At 38.4% G+C, this 22009-nt stretch overlaps 1 protein-coding gene across 1 annotated transcript in view; it reads right to left on the minus strand.

Annotated features, from left to right (window-relative positions):
• LOC110457296 (agrin-like) overlaps nucleotides 1–22009 on the minus strand; it is a 131120-nt gene that overhangs the window by 52470 nt on the left and 56641 nt on the right. Inside the window, exons 12-17 of the mRNA XM_021508504.1 lie at nucleotides 13602–13760; nucleotides 9478–9624; nucleotides 7838–8089; nucleotides 3878–4099; nucleotides 1890–2012; nucleotides 1456–1611 (exon numbers count right to left, since the gene is read on the minus strand). Coding sequence (XP_021364179.1) covers nucleotides 1456–1611; nucleotides 1890–2012; nucleotides 3878–4099; nucleotides 7838–8089; nucleotides 9478–9624; nucleotides 13602–13760 — 1059 coding nt within the window. The remainder of the gene's footprint in view (nucleotides 1–1455; nucleotides 1612–1889; nucleotides 2013–3877; nucleotides 4100–7837; nucleotides 8090–9477; nucleotides 9625–13601; nucleotides 13761–22009) is intronic.

Below are 22009 nucleotides of genomic sequence, written 5' to 3' on the forward strand. Positions count from 1 at the left end.
CCAGGGGTTAAGTCTCCAAGGGTGGGGCAGTCCCCAAGGCCATCCTGGAAGCATATGTGCAATCATCTCTTTATACTCAGCAATTGTATATACCGTTATAGGGTGGGGCTCTCAACTGTTTCCAAGCTGTGACTAACAAACTAGGTCCCTAGGGGTTCGGTCAGACCCCAGGGTCTATTCTGATATCATGACTGCATTCGTCTTTTTATGCCCAGCATTTATATATATAGTTTTGGGGTGGGGATCTCAACAGTTTTAAAGTTATGGCCCAGGGACTATGTCTCCAAGGGTGGGGCCAGACCCTATAGCCATCCTGGAAGCAAATGTGCATTCTTCTCTTTATACTCAGCAATTGTATACCATGGTTATATGGTGGGGATCTCAACAATTTCCAAGTAATACACTTTTTTTGGCCCCACCCCTTAGCCCGGGGGGTCAGCCCCACCATTTGTATAATTTTTAATCCCTGCCTCCCATGAATGCTTCCGACCAAATATGATTGATATCCATGGCATAGTTCTACAGTAGAAGTCTTTTATAGCAATATAGCCAAATTACCTCCTTTTTGGCCCCGCCCTCAGTCCCCTGGGGGCTCAGCCCCACCATTTGTATGAATCCCCACCACCTAGGGATGCTTCCAGTCAAATATGGTTGATATCCACCTGTTAGTTCCAGAGAAGAAGTCGCTTATAGCAATATTGCAAAATTGACCCCTTTTTGCCCCGCCTCTCAGCCCCCTGGGGGGTCAGCTCCATCATTTGTACAATTTTAAATCCCTGACACCTAGGGATGCTTCCAATTAAATATGGTTGACATCGACTTCTTATTTCCAGAGAAGAAGTCGCTTAAAGCAATATAGTCAAATTGACTCCTTTTGGCCCCGCCCCTCAGCCCCCTGGGGAGTCAGCCAAACCATTTGTACATTTTTGAATCCCCACCACCTAGGGATGCTTCCAGTCAAATATGGTTGATATCCATGGCATAGTTCTACAGAAGAAGTCATTTGTAGCAATATAGCCAAATTGCCTCCTTTTTGGCCCCACCCCTCAGCCCCCTGGGGGGTCAGCCCCATCATTTGTACAATTTTGAATCCCCACCACCTAGGGATGCTTCCAGTCAAATATGGTTGATATCCACTTCTTAGTTCCAGAGAAGAAGTCGCTTAAAGCAATATAGCCAAACTGACCCCTTTTGGCCCTGCCCCTCAGCCCCCTTGGGGGTCAGCACCACCATTTGTACAATTTTGAATCCCCACTACCTAGGGATGCTTCCAGTCAAATTTAGTTGAATTCCAATCAGTGGTTAAGAAGAAGAAGTCGTTTAAAGAAATTGTTGACGGACGGACAACGGACGGACAGACGGACGGACGGATGGACGACGGACGCCACGGTATGGCATAAGCTCACCTCGATTGGTCCTTCGGACCAGGTGAGCTAATAATGATCTAGCACTGACCTCTTTTACAGTTAGGACCATTTTTTCCAAGTGGACACAAACATCGATAACCAAGGAGATCGTCAGGGACACAATGGCCTTCGTTGCGACATGGGTTAATGGAGCATGCAGATTGGTCGTGCAGATGAGGTTGGTTTGGATTGACCTGTTTCACTTCTGTATTACAAGAATGACAGTACAAGTAATTGAAACATGATAAACAATTGTCTTTCTTATATTTAAGATCAAATGCAATCATCAGCCTGAAAACAAATTTAACAAGCAAATATTTCATGTTCTATGAAAATGAAAATCCTAAACAAATATGCCATAAACTCTTTGGCTTTCTATTGAATGATAAAACATAACCCTTAACAATAAATTACCTGATCAGTTTGTGTTGTTATCTAGTGTATAATGTATGTACAGGTATATATCCTTAGGTAATGACTTACCTGAGCAGTGTGTATTATCTAGGGTAGAGATATATCCCTTCCAACAAGTACAAATTCCCAGATGACAGTGGCTGTTTTGGACACTGCAGTAGGTGTCATCCAAGCAAATGTCCAAAATTTTACCTAAAATGATCAGCACAGTTTACACTCAGCCATTGTTGACTAGTAACAATTTGTTAACTGTGAGCTGTGAGTGATGACGTACGTCTGTCTGACGGATGGACACTGCGCCACAAGTTCATATTGCCCTTATGGCCAGGTGAGCTTGAAAACATAAACATATGGTAACTATCCGTTACAGCTAACAGACAATAAAAGTGGATTGCCATAACTCATGTAATTCTGATGTGAGCTTAAATCTTTCCAGGGTGGCCGAGACAAATGTTTCATGTTGTTATTTAAAGTAAGTTTCTTGCACAAACAAGAGGTCCAGTTGGCCTGTACCGATAACCTGGATATAAAAGCAGTCATAGCCAAATATTGACTCTGTCTCACAGAAACACACCCTTACATGATTGGGTCCCGTTCCTCTGTCCCCATTGGGGTGGGGGCATGGTTTCTCCAAAATTAAATTGTACTCGGCCAAGGACACTCACTAATTTTATTTCGACAAAGTTAAAGTATAAAAATCCTTACCTAGGACTCTTGGTTATTCAAAACAACCTGTTACAAGATTTTAACACATTTTACTACAGTGACCTTGAAAGTCTAACAAAGTCATTCAGTTGCAAAATCTTGGAAGTCCTTAATACTAAATATCACCACCCTGTGCTTCCTAGTTATTGAGATGAGTCATTTGACTATGTTAACACATTTGATCCCTATTACCTGTTGATAGTAGGTAAAGGTCATTTTCATTCACAACCTTTGTCAGGTTCTATCCCAAGAAACCACCAGCCAAATATTATAATTATATGCCATTCAGAAGAAGTCACCTGTGTTTGTTTATTTGACCCCTGTGACCTTGAAAGTAGGTTTAGAAAAATTTCCAATCTCATGTCGGGCTTTAACCATATCAGTTAATTACCAGCCAAACATTGTTATACGATTCTATGCCTTTTGGTTCTTCATTTGAAGTGTTTAATGTATTTGTTCATGTGACCTTATAAGTAGGTCAAGGTCATTTTCCTTCTCCAACTTTGTTTTCCATATCCCAAGAAGCCACCAGCCAAATATTCCAATTCTATGTCTTTCCATTATTCAAAAGAAGTCATCTGATGTGTTTGACCTGTTTGACCTATTTGACCCCTGTGACTTTTTCAGTAGGTCAAGGTAAATTTCAGTCTCAAACTTTGTTTGCTCTATCCAGCCAAATATCAAGATTGTTAACTTTCAGTCCTTTTGCAGAATTTGTTTATAGTGTTTGACATATTTGACCTCTGTGACCTTCAAAATACTTCAAGGTCATTTTCATTCCCAAAATTTGTCAGTCTCAGTCTGAGGAAGCTACCAGTAATAAAATTATATACCTTTCAGTTCTTCAGAAGAAGGCATTTGAAGTGTTTGACATACATGTATTTGTGTGACCGAGGTCATTTCCATTGGCAAACTTTATCGTGCTCAATCCAAAGAAGTTACCAGCCGAACATTTTGATTCTATGACTTTCAGTTCTTTAGACGCCACGTCATGGCATAAGCTCACTAGCCCTTCAGGCAGGTGAGCTAAAAGTTAATAATTTCATGAAAACTACACAATATTTCAGTTATCATTTTTCATTAATTATTATTTTATTTACAATAGAATCTTTAATTCATAAAATTCATGTATTTCTTACGTTTTGTTTGACAATATAATATTGTGCAATTTTTTTTTCAATATCAAAATTAATTATATTTGAACAACATGAATTGTTATAAAATGAAACATCTGTTTGACATGCACAGTATGTGTTTGAGTCCAACACGACACCTGAACAGTAGGGGTGATTTGTAACTCGCCACAATTTGTGATCAAACTCTTGACAACATTACTGGGCCTTTAGAGTTACCTTCAACAAGGGGAGGGGGGTTGGTGACAGGTCGCGCAGTGGTTTGTGTCACCTCACTGCTGGCTTCAGGTGGGGCATGCTCAGCGTGTCTTGTTGTTTTGTAACTACTGCGTGGCCGTTCGTGTGGTGGCGTGGGAGTGGTGGCCCGGTAGTGGGGGGTTCGTCGTGGGTGACCATTCATGATAGGTATTGGTGTTGTCCTTCTCCCTGTTTTATATCCGTCTTTTCATCATTTTGAAACAGAGATGTTTGTGCAGTTTCATTCACAAAGACAATCACTCATCAATTAAAATAAGTCTCACAAATAAATATCAATACAAACACCTTTAGAATCTGTTATAATAAGACACTTATAACTAATACAACTATCAATTACATACACATCTCTCAATAATATATTCATAAACCTGTCAATAAGACACTAACTTGACTGCAAATTATACACTCACATACTTGTCAATTAGACAAACACATATGTGGTCCTAAGCTACACACCTATCAATTAGACACACACATACCTGACTGTTAGTAACACATCTATCAATTAGACACACACATACCTGACTGTTAGTAACACATCTATCAATTAGACACACGCATACCTGACAATAAGTTACATACCTATCAATTAAACACACACATACATGACAGTTAGTTACACATCTATCAATTAGACACACACATACATGATAGTTAGTTACACACCTATCAATTAGACACACACATAGATGATAGTTAGTTGCACATCTATCAATTAGACACACACATACCTGACTGTTAGTAACACATCTATCAATTAGACACACACATACATGATAGTTAGTTACACACCTATCAATTAGACACACACATACATGATAGTTAGTTGCACATCTATCAATTAGACACACACATACCTGACAATTAGTTACATACCTATCAATTAGACACACACATACCTGACAGATAGTTACACACCTATCAATTAGACACATAAATATAGTGAAGTTAGTTACACACCTATCAACTAGATACACACATACATGATAGTAAGTTACACACCTATCAATTAGACACACACATACATGACAGTTAGTTACACACCTATCAATTAGACACACACATCCATGACAGTTAGTTGCACACCTATCAATTAATCACACACACATACATGACAGTTAGTTACACACCTATCAATTAGACACATAAATATGGTGAAGTTAGTTACACACATATCAATTAGATACACACATACATGACAGTTAGTTACACATGTATCAATTAGACCCACACATACATGATAGTTAGTTACACACCTATCAATTAGACACACACATACATGATAGTTAGTTGCACACCTATCAATTAGACACACACATAGCTGACAATTAGTTACATACCTATCAATTAGACACACATATACCTGACAATTAGTAACACACCTATCAATTAGACACACACATAACTGACAGATAGTTACACACCTATCAATTAGACACATAAATATAGTGAAGTTAGTTACGCACCTATCAACTTGATACACACAAACATGACAGTTAGTTACACACCTATCAATTAGACACACACATACATGATAGTTAGTTACACACCAATCAATTAATCACACACACATACATGACAGTTAGTTACACACCTATCAATTAGACACATAAATATAGTGCAGTTAGTTACACACCTATCAATTAGATACACACATACATGACAGTTAGTTACACATGTATCAATTAGACACACACATACATGATAGTTAGTTACACACCAATCAATTAATCACACACACATACATGACAGTTAGTTACACATGTATCATTTAGACACACATACATGATAGTTAGTTACACACCTATCAATTAGACACATACATTTATTGAAGTTAGTTACACATCTATCAACTAGACACACACATACCTGACAGTTAGTTACACACCTATCAACTAGACACACACATTTATTGAAGTTAGTTACGCATCTATCAACTAGACACACACATACCTGACTGTAGTTACACACCTATCAACTAGACACACACATGCATGACAGTTAGTTACACATCTATCATTTAGACACACATAAATTACAGTTATTAACACACCAATCAATTAGACACATACATTTATTGAAGTTAGTTACGCATCTATCAACTAGACACACACGTACATGATAGTTAGTTACACACCTATCCACTAGACACACATATGCATGACAGTGACAGTTAGTTACAAATGTATCAATTAGACACACTCATACATGACAGTTAGTTACAAATCAATCAACTAGACACATACATACCTGACAGTTAGTTACAAACCAATCAATTAATCACACACACATGTATGGTAGTTAGTTACTCACCTATCATTTAGAAGTTACACACCTATCCACTAGACACACATATGCATGACAGTTAGTTACAATACATGACAGTTAGTTGCACACCTATCAATTAATCACACACACATGTATGGTAGTTAGTTACTCACCTATCATTTAGACACATACATAACTGACAGATAGTTAAACATCAATCAATTAGACACACTCATACATGACAGTTAGATACACATGTATCAATTAGACACAAACATACCTGGCAGATAGTTACACACCTATCCTTTGGACACACACATACATTACAGTTAGTTACACACGTATCAATTAGACACATACATTTATTGAAGTTAGATACACATCTATCAACTAGACACATAACTATATTATTAAACACACACATACATGATAGTTAGTTACACACCAATCAATTAATTACACACAAATATATGGTATTTAGTTACACCCCTATCAATTAGACACATAAATATAGTGAAGTTAGTTACGCGTCTATCAATTAGACCAACACATGCATGACAGTTAGTTCCACACCTATCATTTAGACACACATAAATTTCAGTTATTAACACACCAATCAATTAGACACAGAAAGTTATTGAAGTGAGTTACGCATCTATCAATTAGACACACATATACCTGACAATTAGTAACACACCTATCAATTAGATACGCACATACATGACAGTACACACCTATCAATCAGACACACACATCCATGACAGTTAGTTGCACACCTATCAATTAATCACACACAAATATATGGTATTTAGTTACACCCCTATCAATTAGACACACATATACCGGACAATTAGTAACACACCTATCAATTAATCACACACAAATATATGGTATTTAGTTACACCCCTATCATTTAGACACTCACATACATGACAGTTCGTTACACACCAATCAATTAGACACATACATTTATTGAAGTTAGATACACATCTATCAACTAGACACACACGTTCATGATAGTTAGTTACCCACCTATCAATTAGATCCACACATACATGACAGTGAGTTACACACCAATCAATTAATCACACACACATGTATGGTAGTTAGTTACTCACCTATCATTTAGAAGTTACACACCTATCGATTAGACACACATACATGACAATTAGTTACACATCAATCGACTAGACACATAACTATATTATTAAACACACACATACATGGCAGTTAGTTACACACGTATCAATTAGACACATAAATATAGTGCAGTTAGTTACACACCTATCGATTAGACACACACATAAATGACAGTTAGTTACGCATCTATCAATTAGACCAACACATACATGACAGTTAGTTACACACCTATCATTTAGACACACACATACATGACAGTTAGTTACACACCTATCAATTAGATACACACATACATGACAGTTAGTTACACATGTATCAATTAGACACACACATACATGACAGTTAGTTACACACCAATCAATTAATCACACACACATATATGGTAGTTAGTTACACACCAATCAATTAATCACACACAAATATATGGTAGTTAGTTACACACCTATCATTAAGACACACAGATACATGACAGTGAGTTACACACCTAGAAAATTGGATAACAAAAATACTCACGGGTGACACATTCTCCAGTAAAGACAACAGTGATATTGGTCTGTTGAATACAGGCTGCGTGTCTCAGCTCACACTCAGACTGGTAAGTGTTGAGATCACTACCACATACAGTCACTGATCGTGGCCAGTCCTCAGCAAAGCAAGGTAGAGACTCGCAGTCACAGTAGGCTCGGTCATCAAATTCTACACATGTCCCTCCAAACCCACACTGCACGTCCCGGCATGTCCTTGGGGTAGGTAAGACATTAGGATCTGTAACAGATACATCACATCTTATGATGACACAGGATGCTAAGATATACAACTGGGTCAACACTCACAGAGGACCGGAATACTGGGTCAACACTCACAGAGGACTGGGTCAACACTCACAGAGGACTGGAATACTGGGACAACACTCACAGAGGACCGGAATACTGGGACAGTTCGTACTGAGGTACATTGGGACATTACTCACAGAAGAATACTGGGAAAACACCTACAGATGAATCCTGGGTTAAAACTCACAGAGGAATACTGGGACAACACTCACTGAGGAATACAGGGACAACACTCACAGAGGAATACAGGGACAACACTCACAGAGGAATACAGGGACAACACTCACAGAGGAATACTGGGACAACACTCACAGAGGAATACTGGGACAACACTCACAGAGGAATACTGGGACAACACTCACAGAGGAATACTGGGACAACACTCACAGAGGAATACTGGGACAACACTCACAGAGGAATACTGGGACAACACTCACAGAGGAATACTGGGACAACACTCACAGAGGAATACTGGGACAACACTCACAGAGGAATACTGGGACAACACTCACAGAGGAATACTGGGACAACACTCACAGAGGAATACTGGGACAACACTCACAGAGGAATACTGGGACAACACTCACAGAGAAATACTGGGACAACACTCACAGAGGAATACTGGGACAACACTCACAGAGGAATACTTGGACAACACTCACTGATGAATACTGGGTCAACACTCACTGATGAATACTGGGTCAACACTCACTGAGGAATAATGGGACAACACTCACAGAGGAACACTTGGTCAACACTCACTGATGAATACTGGGTCAACACTCAATGAGGAATACTGGGACAACACTCACAGAGGAATACTGAGACAACACTCACAGAGGAACACTTGGTCAACACTCACAGAGGAATACTGGGTCAAAACTCAAAGAGGAATACTGAGAAAACACTCACAGAGGAATACAGGGACAACACTCACAGAGGAATACTGGGTCAAAACTCAAAGAGGAATACTGGGACAACACGCACAGAGGAATACTGGTAAAACACTCACAGAGGAAAACTGGGACAACACTCACAGAGAAATACTGGGTCAACACTCACAGAGGAATACTGGGTCAACACTCACAGAGGAATACTGGTAAAACACTCACAGAGGAAAACAGGGACAACACTCACAAAGAAATACTGGGTCAACACCCACAGAGGAATACTGCTGGGTCAACACTCAATGAGGAATACTGGGACAACACTCACAGAGGAATACTGGGACAACACTCAAAGAGAAATACTTGGACAACACTCACAGAGGAATACTTGGACAAAAGCCACCACCCTTTGAAAGTATTTCTTTGTACTTACGACTTGGACATCCATATCTTGAAACAATTGGGCGACCATCTGGACAAAGGTCACACTTAGCGCCATGTATGTTTGGTCGGCAAAAACACTTTCCTGTTGTCTGATCACAATCACCTCGAAGTCGACCCAATGTGTGGCAGTTACAAGCTAAAGAGGTTAAAACTAAAAGTCAGCATCATTGGTCACAAAGAGAATTAATATTCAATTAAAAAGCCAAAGTGCCTGTGTAATGTTACATTTCCTTAAATCAGTTACCTTATTACCCACAGGTAGAGGTATGTTGTTTACAGGTAGAGGTGTGTTGCTTACCTACTTACCCATAGGTAGAGGTTTGTTGTTTACCTACTAACCCACAGGTAGAGGTTTGTTGCTTACCTACTTACCCATAGGTAGAGTTTGTTGTTTACCTACTAACAAACGGTTATAGGTTTGTTGCTTACCTACTTACCCATAGGTAGAGGTTTGTTGTTTACCTACTAACCCATGGGTATAGGTTTGTTGTTTACCTACTAACCCACGGGTATAGGTTTGTTGTTTACCTACTAACCCACAGATAGAGGTTTGTTGCTTACCTACTAACCAATAGGTAGAGGTTTGTTGTTTACATACTTACCCATAGGTAGAGGTTTGTTGTTTACCTACTAACCCACAGGTAAAGGTTTGTTGTTAACCTACTAACCCACAGGTAGATATTTGTTATTTACAGGTCGAGATTTTTTGTTTACAGATAGATGTTTGTTGTTTACAGGTAGAGGTTTGTTGTTTACAGGTAGAAGTTTGTTGTTTACCTAGTTACCCACAGGTAGAGGTTTGTTGTTTACCTACTAACCCACAGGTAGAGGTATGTTGTTTACAGGTAGAGGTGTGTTGCTTACCTACTTACCCATAGGTAGAGGTTTATTGTTTACCTACTAACCCACAGATAGAGGTTTGTTGTTTACCTACTAACCCACAGGTAGAGGTTTATTGTTTACCTACTAACCCACAGGTAGAGGTTTGTTGTTTACCTACTAACCCACAGGTAGAGGTTTGTTGCTTACCTACTTACCCATAGGTAGAGTTTGTTGTTTACCTACTAACAAACGGTTATAGGTTTGTTGCTTACCTACTTACCCATAGGTAGAGGTTTGTTGTTTACCTACTAACCCATGGGTATAGGTTTGTTGTTTACCTACTAACCCACGGGTATAGGTTTGTTGTTTACCTACTAACCCACAGATAGAGGTTTGTTGCTTACCTACTAACCAATAGGTAGAGGTTTGTTGTTTACATACTTACCCATAGGTAGAGGTTTGTTGTTTACCTACTAACCCACAGGTAAAGGTTTGTTGTTAACCTACTAACCCACAGGTAGATATTTGTTATTTACAGGTCGAGATTTTTTGTTTACAGATAGATGTTTGTTGTTTACAGGTAGAGGTTTGTTGTTTACAGGTAGAAGTTTGTTGTTTACCTAGTTACCCACAGGTAGAGGTTTGTTGTTTACCTACTAACCCACAGGTAGAGGTTTGTTGTTTACATGTATAGGTTTGTTGTTTACAGGTAGAGGTTTGTTGTTTACCTACTAACCCATGGGTAGAGGTTTGTTGTTTACATGTATAGGTTTGTTGTTTACCTAGTTACCCACAGTTAGATGTTTATTGTTTACCTACTAACCCACAGGTAGAGGTTTGTTGTTTAACTACTTATCCACAGATAGAGGTTTGTTGTTTACATACTTACCCAGAGGTAGAGAGTTGTTGTTTACCTACTTACCCAGAGGTAGATGTTTGTTGTTTACCTACTAACCCAGAGGTAGAGATTTGTTGTTTAACTACTTATCCACAGATAGAGGTTTGTTGTTTACATACTTACCCAGAGGTAGAGAGTTGTTGTTTACCTACTTACCCAGAGGTAGAGATTTGTTGTTTACCTACTTACCCAGAGGTAGAGGTTTGTTGTTTACCTACAAACCCACAGGTAGAGGTTCGGTGTTTACCTCCATCTAGGTGGATTTCATTAATTTCTCTAGGCACAATAATATATGGGGGATCAGGATATATGTTAATACAAGAGGCCAAGAGGGCCTGTATCGCTCACCTGGATATCTAAGCAATCATGATAACATATTCTCCAAATGAGATCCAAGGGAATATGCTAGACCTCAAGACCTCAAGGCCAATACTTGTAGTATATCTGCATAAGATTTTTCATGCCCAGCAATTTTATGTATGGCTATGGGGTGGGGATCTCAACTGTTTCCAAGCTGTGACTCAGAAACTAGGTCCCTAGGGTTGTGGCCAGACCCTAGGATCAATTTTAATATCATGACTGCATTTGTATTTACAGTTTTGAGGTGGGGATCTCAACCGTTTCAAAGTTATGACCCAGGGGTTAAGGCTGCAAGGGTGGGGCAGACCCTGGGGTCAATTCTAAATAGCATGACTGCATTCGTCTCTTTATGCCCAACAATTGTATATGTAGTTTTGGGGTGAGGATCTTAATCATTTCAAAGTTATGACCCAGGGGTTAAGTCTCCAAGGATGGGGCAGACCCCAAGGCCATCCTGGAAGCAAATGTGCATTCTTCTCTTTATACTCAGCAATTGTATATATGGTTATACGGTGGGGATCTCAACCATTTCCAAGTAATACACTTTTTTTGGCCTCACCCCTTAGCCCGGAGGGTCAGCCACACCATTTGTACAATTTTGAACCCTGCCTCCCATGAATGTTTCTGACAAAATATGGTCGATATCCATGACACAGTTCTACAGAAGAAGTCGTTTGTAGCAATATAGCCAAATTGTCCCCTTTTGGCCCCGCCACTCAGCCCCACCCCTCAGCCACGCCCCTCAGCCACGCCTCTCAGCCCACTGGGGAGTCAGCTCCACCATTTGTACAATTTTGAATCCCCACCACCTAGGGATGCTTCCAGTCAAATATGGTTGATATCCATCGTTTAGTTCCAGAGAAGAGGTCACTTAAAGCAATATAGCCAAATTGCCCCCTTTTGGCCCCGCTCCTCAGCCCCCTGGGAGGTCAGCTCCACTATTTGTACATTTTTGAATTCCCACCAACTAGGGATGCTTCCAGTCAAATATGGTTGATATCTATCTCTTACTTCCAGAGAAGTCGCTTAAAGCAATATAGCAAAATTGCCCCCTTTTGGCCTCGCCCCTCAGCCCCCTGGCGGGTCAGCCCCACCATTTGTACAATTTTGAATCCCTACCACTTAGGGATGCTTCCAGTCAAATATGGTTGATATCCATCTCTTAGTTCCAGAGAAGAAGTCGCTTAAAGCAATATCGCCGTTCAAAGAAATTGGTGATGTACAGACGACGGACAACGGACAGACGACGGACAGGTGAGCTAATAATGATGATCTGGACTGAATTTTAGCAAATAAAAAAGAAGAAACCTCTAATGAGATTTATTTTTTCCAGCCTAAGCGTTCACATCTAAATTCCTTTTTACAACATATGATCCCCTAGCTTTCCCTATATCCATAATGTGATATAGGTACTATCTAGAGGCAAACGCTTTTGGTAAAGCTAAAATATAACAATAACCACTAGAGCAAAGTAAGGTTATGTATAGGAACAGGAACTGCCTGGTATCACAGTAAAAAAAAAATAGTCCGACCAATCATTATCATTTAGTCCGACCTATTATCATCATTAACTGACAAGACAGTAGGTTTTATATAGTCCAACCTATCATTATCATTAATTGACAAGACAGAAGGTTATATATAGTCCAACCTGTCATTATCATTAACTGACAAGACAGGAGGTTTTATATAGTCCAACCTATCATTATCATTAACTGACAAGACAGAAGGTTATATATAGTCCAACCTGTCATTATCATTAACTGACAAGACAGTAGGTTTTATATAGGTGAAAGGAGAACGTTTTTTTCCCCCTATCAATGGGCCCTCTCCCTCAGCCCAAAATATAGTCTAAATCCACTCAGCTGTTTTGGATAAGCACCATTTTAATCAAATTGTGCAATACAATGTTGATGGACAGATGACAGCTGCTGTACCATGGCATATACGTTCACATACTCAGCTAGACCTTGAATTAGTACCAGGTGAGCTAAAATTAACAGTATATGTAAATAAGCTATAAATAGACTTACGGACACAGCCGACACTGTCTTGGTTTAGTGCAAGGCCCCAGTACCCAGGGAGACAGTAGTTACACTGCTTGCCTCCAACTCCTGGTTTACAGCGACATTCATGTGTTGCTGGGTTACAGGTGATGCTCATCGATCCACGTTCATTACAGGAACACTCAGCTGTAACAAATTATAGCTTGTAAGTCATTTGACCAAAATAAAGGACTTCACAGCCATGATTTCACCTACCTATGCATTGAGTTACTTCAAAATTATCCGGGATGTTATACTTATAATACAAAATTACCCGGGATGTTATACTTATATACGAAACTAATATTTTGGAAGGTTGTTATAACTAGGAGCTTCATTTCTTGTATAAACTCCATAATTTTCAAAAACTTATAATCAAGCCATGAATGATCTCAGCTAGTTGACCTTTTCTAAATCAAAGTTGCTGCAGTAATCAGTCAATTTATTTAACCCCTGTGGCCTTGAAAATGGACAAAGGTCTTTCATTTGAACAAACTTGGTAGCCCTTTATCCTAGCATGTTACTGGGCAAATATCGTCATCCTACGCCTATTTTTCTTGAGAAGAAGTCATTTAAAGAAAATAGAAAAATAGTTGACGCCAGAGGGATGGATGACGAACACTGCACCAAGGCATAAGCTCACTTGGCCCTTCAGTCCTAACGAGGTAAACATGTGATCACAAAATTTTGTACTTGAGCAATATAACATCTGGTAGTACTAAGGACAAGTTTCAAAATTTAACAGTAAAAGTTAAAGGTATCCAAAGATACGCGAGTATGACAGGTCTGTAAACACAGCTGGCATAGCAATGGTGCTATACATTGGTGTCAAATTTGCACAAGAGGCCCTAAATTCAGTAAAAAAAAAATCTCATTCGAGCTACATTTATGAGGAAATATTTGTATCAAGTACCAACAATATACATCTATTAACTAGAATTGTTGCCAGAATGGCAGACTTGTACACCAGCCTGCTCACAGAACTATAGGAAGAGTTCTAATGAATCAGGCAAAGTATTGCAAAGCAATCCATAGTCCCCCACCGGCAATTATTTCTTTTATGTATCGACCTGTACCACTTCTTTCAGGATTTAGTTCACAGTGATATGTTTCTTATACTCCACAATCCGCCAGTCAAAAGGGGCATAACTCCCATAATAAACTGAAATATTAGTCACAGGCGTACAACTTCGGGGTGTGTCGATATCTTCAGTGAAATTTCATGAACATCTGCATTTTAGGCTCTTTACACAGATGTCATGTAAATACCATCCTTTACACAGACGTAATGTAAAATACCATCCTTTACACAGACGTCATGTAAATACCATCCTTTACACAGAGGTCATGTAAATACCATCCTTTACACAGAGGTCATGTAAATACCATCCTTTACACAGACGTCATGTAAAAACCACCCTTTACACAGACATCATGTAAATACCATCCTTTACACAGCTGTCATGTAAATACCATCCTTTATTTATTCATTTATGTGCCCATTGCGATGGTTATTTGCTTGCTTAATGTATAAAGGTGATTATGTAAACCTTTTTTTTTTTGTTTCACAATATTATTACTACATGTAATACTATTATCCATATGTTGTAAAGCGCTTTAGAGTAATCTTACAAATTATATAAGGCACTGTATAAATGTTGTATATTATTATTATTATTAATTCGGCTATAAAAACTGTTGGGGGAGTTGTTATGACAAAAAGCAGATGGATGGACAGTGCAGGGTATACCATGATGTGACCCTTTGTCAGTGTATAAAAACCCTGTGTTATACACAAGCTTCTGCTTGAAGTGAAGTTTTAATGAACTTTAAATGACAACACGAAGCAAAGAGCATATTTCCACAAATGTGTATGCAAAAATATTGAAATGACTGTGATCATGATATCAATAGTTTTGTTAAGTGTGAATCATGTACAATAGTAAAACAAAGAGCACAATACCAGAGCAAACTCTTTTCAATACAAAAGAAATAAATAGAAATTCAGTTTTTACTTGTTTCACAATTGATTGTTATGGAAACCATATCTCAATGGAAATCATGAAAAACGTAACAAAAAAACCATTGCAGAAAATTTTAAAAAAAGAAGAGAATTAATCCACTAGACTAACTTGAACTAGCTATATAGAAATACACAATGAAGTTGTGCTTCTGTTATTTTATTTTGAAATTCAGACCACTTTGTTTGTTCAAGTTTTAAGATTCAATTTGCAAGTTTAATCCTAGTTTTAAAAAGCATTGTATAGGTATTTCCTGATAAGTAACTCAGAGCTGGCTGTTGTACATATATACATTACAGAGAATGGTAACCTTTCTGTAAGATTCATCTAATGTCACCAATCATTATACTATTTTCCAATGACACAACATCCAGAATACACACAATCAACACTTTATGGCCATGCAAAATTGTACAGAAAACAAAGGTGTAAAATTAAAACATGAAAATATAAAATCAAGATTAAAAACATTTCAGACCATGCATTCTTTTAAATCTGCAGGTAGCTTGTAATGATTTTTATTTATAGATTTGTTGGTTTTCAAATAATCTGAAATGGAAATATATATAATTTATAATGTGAATAATTTATACCAATTTCTATCATATTTGCTATATCCAAAAAGTGCATTATTATGGGATCTGAAATGGAAGATACAGAAGCCATTAGTCGACATTTATATTATTCAGCAACACAGCACTTCTATATTCTATAATCTCAAATAAAATGTTGATTTTATCTTTTCAACCGAAACATTTCTTTTTTGGAATGAAGTATCAAGAAAGGAGAACATAAATGACTGTTAATACCAACAAGAGGCCCATGGGCCTTAGCAGTCAACCGAGTCCTACAGTATAATTCTTTGTAATTGAAATATGAAGTGGAGATAATGATGGCAGCCATGACAAAAAAAACACATTTTGCCATGAGTCGATCATTCCTACCAGGTTTTAGTAGAACTTGACTTTAAATTTGAAATAGTTTTTCAAAATGGCGGCCACGGTGGCCATATTGGATTTCTGATCAACCCGAAAATAATAACACTTTGTCAGGACCATGAGTCGATCATTCCTACCAAGTTTTAGTTAAATCGGCCCAGTAGAACTTGACTTTAAGTTTGAAATAGTTTTTCAAAATGGCGGCCGTAGCGGCCATATTGGATTTCTGATCGACCCGAAAAATAACAACACTTGGTCAGGGAGTAGTCATTAACATTTCCATGAAGTATCAATGAAATTCCTTTGACAGTATTTCAGCTTAAGTTGAAAATGTAAAATGTTAACGGACGACGACGGAGGAAGACGGATAGCAATAGGTCACTAAAACAGTACATACAACCTTTGATTGTTTCTGGAACTGGCATTATTAGAATTGTATTTCAGGACTATTAGAATGTTCATGGTAGGTGTCAATATGTGGAATATAGTCTACTACCCGAGGCTGTAGGTGAGAACTAAGCCAATGCTGAGGTTCTCCACACAGATTCAACATCATAGCCTGGTACACGTTTAATTGTGATGCTCCATACCTATACAATGATGGACTGTCCCACATCTTACCAGATTATTTAGCACAATGATAGATAAGTGCAGATTATCTTGATAACATAAAATTTAATCAAGAGCATATCTGGAAAACAAAGCTGGATTACCAAAAGCATACTTTGCCCAGGGGCTTGCAAAGCTCCCCTGCTATCTTGGATTTACGATCAGGGTTTTGGCAAATTCCTCTGACAGAGGATTCCAAAGCAAAAACAGGTTTTGTGACACATCAGGGTGTCTACCAATATACTAAGCTCCCATTTGTACTTTCAAACTCACCATCAGCCTTTTCTATGGTGATGTCTGAGGTGTTGAGGGACATAAACTATAAGTTTGCTCTTGTCTACATAGATGATATCCTGGTGTTCTCTTCAACATTTGAGGAGCACATAGACCATTTGGCTCAGGTTTTTCAGAGATTGCGGGATGCTAATCTGAAACTTAAACCTTCGAAATGCCATTTTGCAGTGTCTGAAGTAAAATATCTAGGCCATGTTTTCTCAAAGGATGGTATCAGTGTGAACCATGAGAAAATAAAGGCAGTGACAGAATATCCCATTCTCAAGTCAGTACATGATGTCAGGGCATTCCCAAGTCCGTACATGATGTCAGGGCATTCCTAGGACTATGTAACTACTATCGTAGGTTGTGAAAGGGTTTTCAGAGATTGTAGCATCTATGAATGAGCTCCTGAAAAATGACACCAAATTCCTCTGGTCAGAAAAATGTCAAAGTGCTTTTGACAGTATGAAACAATGCTTGACTACGGCACCAATTCTAGTGTACCCAGATTTTGACAAAGAATTCATTCTCTATGTGGATGCATCCACTAAGGCAATAGGGTATATGTTAGGACAGCGAGATGCTGACGGAAAGGAAAGAGCTGTAGCCTATGGGGGTAGGTCATTGAGAAAGGCAGAGAAAAACTGGGGCATAACAGATTTGCATTAGTAGAAGGAATAAGGCATTTCCATGTATACCTAGCCACAAAGAAATTAACAGTATTGACTGACCATATGGCAATCAAAACATTGCAAAGTACCAAACAAAAATCTGGTAGAGTGGCAAGATGGGCAATTCTGTTACAGGGTTACAACTTTGTCATTGAGCATAAAGCTGGAAAGAAACATTCCAATGCTGATGGGTTGTCTTGACGGGATTATGATGGGAGCCCTAAACCAGAGTCAGATGACCCGGTGTATGAGGTCATTGTAGGATGGTATCATTGTCAGTACATGATGTCAGGGCATTCCCAAGTCCGTACATGATATTGAGAGGGACAGCTGAATACACACTGGACTGGCCAGACAGTATTTTAACTGACCACAGGAATGTTATAAATAACATACGTGAAGGTTGAGTTACAGATGATTATGACCCCTCTGTGTCAGACAGAACCCCAGACAACATTAGAAGCAAACAGCTTGAAGACCCAGATTTGATACACATCATTAGGTATCTGGAAGATAGAGTTCTACCAGAGGACAGAAACCTAGCTCATACCATTGTCAGGGAATCAAATGACTTTTTGATGAACAATGGAGTACTGTTTCATTTATATTACCCCAGAGGTAAGGGTTTGAACAGTGAGAGAGTTATCAAACAGCTGGCCATTCCCTTATCGCTACGGAATGACATTCTGCTAGCGTATCATGATGCAATTACAGCAGGTCATCAAGGCATAGAAAGGACATATCACAGCACCCACTAAAGTACTTCTGGCATAAAATGTTTCAAGACATCCAGCACTATTGTAAGTCATGTGAGGTGTGTGCAAGGGCAAAAAGGGACACACATCACAGAGAAGCACCTTTGAAACCTCCCCCCATTCAGGATGTGTTCAGTAGAATACACATGGACATACTGGGTCCATTATCCAAAACCACACAAGGTCATAGGTACATTCTGCTTATTGTAGATTCATTCTCAAAATGGTGCGAAGCATTTCCCTTGGTCTCATATGAAGCAACAGAAATAGCTAGGGTATTGTACAGTGAATTTATTTGTAGATATGGAGCCCCTTAGGCTATTCTGACAGACAGGGGACAAAACTTTGTATCAAAGCTGGTCAAGGAATTGTGTAGGATTTTTCAGATCACAAAGATGCAAACTTCATCTTATCACTCTCAGCCAAATGCTGCTTGTGAGCGGATGAATGAATCCATCGCCACTACATTAAGGGCATTCTGTAATGAGAAACAAAACAACTGGCATGAGATACTACCAAGTATCATGTTGAGCTTTAGAGCTGTACCATCCACACAATCATCACAATTTTCCCCATATTTCCTCTTGTTTGGACGAGAGTGCTGTATGCCCATTGACACAGCGTTGATTCCAAATGAAAATCTCCCCAAAACAACAGAATCACATATCAGAAAACTCATACAAACTCATGAGGTCTTTAGGAAAGTTGCAAGAGGCAACATAGAGAAAGCACAGCTGAAATACAAGAAACAGCTTGATAAAAAGGCCAAAGATCCAGACTTCGCCGTTGGACAGAGAGTATGGCTACATTGTCAACGAGTACCTGTAGATTTGTCTGCAAAGCTTTGTCAGAAATGGGTTGGACCATTCTACATCACTAATGCATTGGATAATCACAGATACAGGCTCAGACATTGCCAGTCAAACAAAGTTGTGAAGTCTTTAATACATGCAAATAGATTGACATTGTATGTTAGTCCAGAACTCTGACCTACAAATCCCCCTCCCCAGATACCATATGGTAACCAGACAGACCAGAACCCAGAATTAATAGAGGAGACTGTGGAGCAGGGCAGTCAAGCCCATGACCCTGATAATGACCTTAATCTAGGTAATGACCTAGATGGTAAGGATACACACACAGATGAGGTGTTGATAGTGGACAAAATTCTGTGCCGTAAGCGCAGCAATAAAGTCACATGGTATAGAGTCAAATGGGTACAGCAGAGACAGTCCTCCTGGGTCAAAGAAGAGTTGGTGCCTGATCATTTGATTAGTGAGTATCACATACATAAGACTCTTCAAGGTCGTAGTAGGAAAAAGGGAAAGAAAAACAAGTAGTTTAGTTTAAGTTTCAAGTAGTAGAAAAAATGAAAAAAAATTCAGTTCATCTTCCAGTTCCATGTGAATATATGATTAGTCGTAGTTAGAATTGTGAAATACTCATTGAGAAATGGTAGTAATTGAGAAGTTAATACATACTGTTCAGAGATGGAATGTAGGCAATACTTCAGGTATAAGGAGCTTCTTAAGACTTTAGTCCTTTTCTTTACTGATTGTTTTTGTAAGTTACCATCTCAGTAGATATTTGTGTTCATCTACGTCCAAAATCACAATTAAAGTTAGCTTGCGATTATTAGAAACATTGGTTTGATTTGATTTTTTTTTACTAGATGGGTAAAACATTTTGCTTTGATATGATTTGCAATGCAAGAAGTAGGAATAACGACAATGTGAGCCCCTTGAACGATACTTAATTGTTATCAAAAACTGTACTAGTATATATTCTTTCTCTAGGAAATAACCTAAGAGGGTAGGTTATGTATTGGTAGTTACCAAGAAGATAGCTATGGGTCATTATTACATAGATGTATAATGAAAAGCTAGCTGTAAGGGTTCCTGAACAAAATTGGGAAAATATAAGTTATTACAGTTATTGTCTCATGGGCAATTGAAGTCTTGAGTGGAGGAAGAGAAATTGGAACTCTCAGCATATAAGTAGTTAGGTAACTACTACAATAGAAGCTAAGCAGACCAATGAGTGGAATTGGCTGGCATGTGACACCTTTTTCATAAGTCGATAAACATGTGCCTCCATGATTCGGAGGAAGTCAGAAGATTATCTGACATAATCATTGTTTAATCAAAACAAGCCTTTTTGCTAAATGTGTTTGCATGGAACCAACATCTGCATGGGCAAATGTGCTGGTATTCACAGAGATAAAGCCAGACATTTTGGTTAACATTACTCATATTATGTATTTCATTGCATGCGTTAATTTTTTTTTTTATGGAAAGTGACAAATACAACCAGACAGTGCATTATAATGTGTAATCCAAATTCCTGAACAAAGAGTGGAAACAAAGTTACTTGTTGTTGTCTCAATGGACAATGGATATTCAGCATTCAAAGTGGTGGAGTAAGAGAAACACAAAGACAAAACATGGACATAGTTGTAATTTGTTATGTGGAAGATTACAATGTACAGTGAAGACCCAAGACTGTCATTGAAAGAAAAGACAATATACAAATATGTTGGTGTTGAATTTTGAACAAATTACTGAAATGCACATTGTTAATGTAATTATAGAGAATAACAAGTAATTGTATGAATATTGATATCATATTGATAGAGTTAAACATCACATGAATTATTTCAGATTGTGGAACAAACTTAGGGAGGATTAAGAGGCAAATATGACAGTGTGAAATAGGAAGATTTGAGGACAGTGTGTTATGTAATTAGAAATGGTAATCGTGAGAACAGAATTAAATAGTTGTCAGGTGAAAGTGAAAGAACTGAAGACCGAGTATTGAGAACAAGGAGTTACTGTGAAACAAAATATGAATGATGGTGTGGTTGATGTAAGGACAGGAAGCTAACTGGTCAGTCATCTAAAGAGGAATGGAGATCTGGTCAATTAGTGATAATTGAAGGTACAGACTGGAGCCCTGGGAACCTCTATTGACCACCTGATGGCTGTCCATCTACAGTTGACCAATAGAAATGTTAGTTAACTAATTTGCATATTAGACACTTCTTAGTTTTTAGTATAAGTGAGAGAAGGCAGACTGAGGTACAGAGAAGGCAGACTGTGGTACAGAGAAGGCAGACTGAGGTACAGA

Source organism: Mizuhopecten yessoensis, unplaced genomic scaffold, assembly GCF_002113885.1.
Source record: "Mizuhopecten yessoensis strain PY_sf001 unplaced genomic scaffold, ASM211388v2 scaffold1127, whole genome shotgun sequence".
NCBI lineage: Eukaryota > Metazoa > Mollusca > Bivalvia > Pectinida > Pectinidae > Mizuhopecten > Mizuhopecten yessoensis.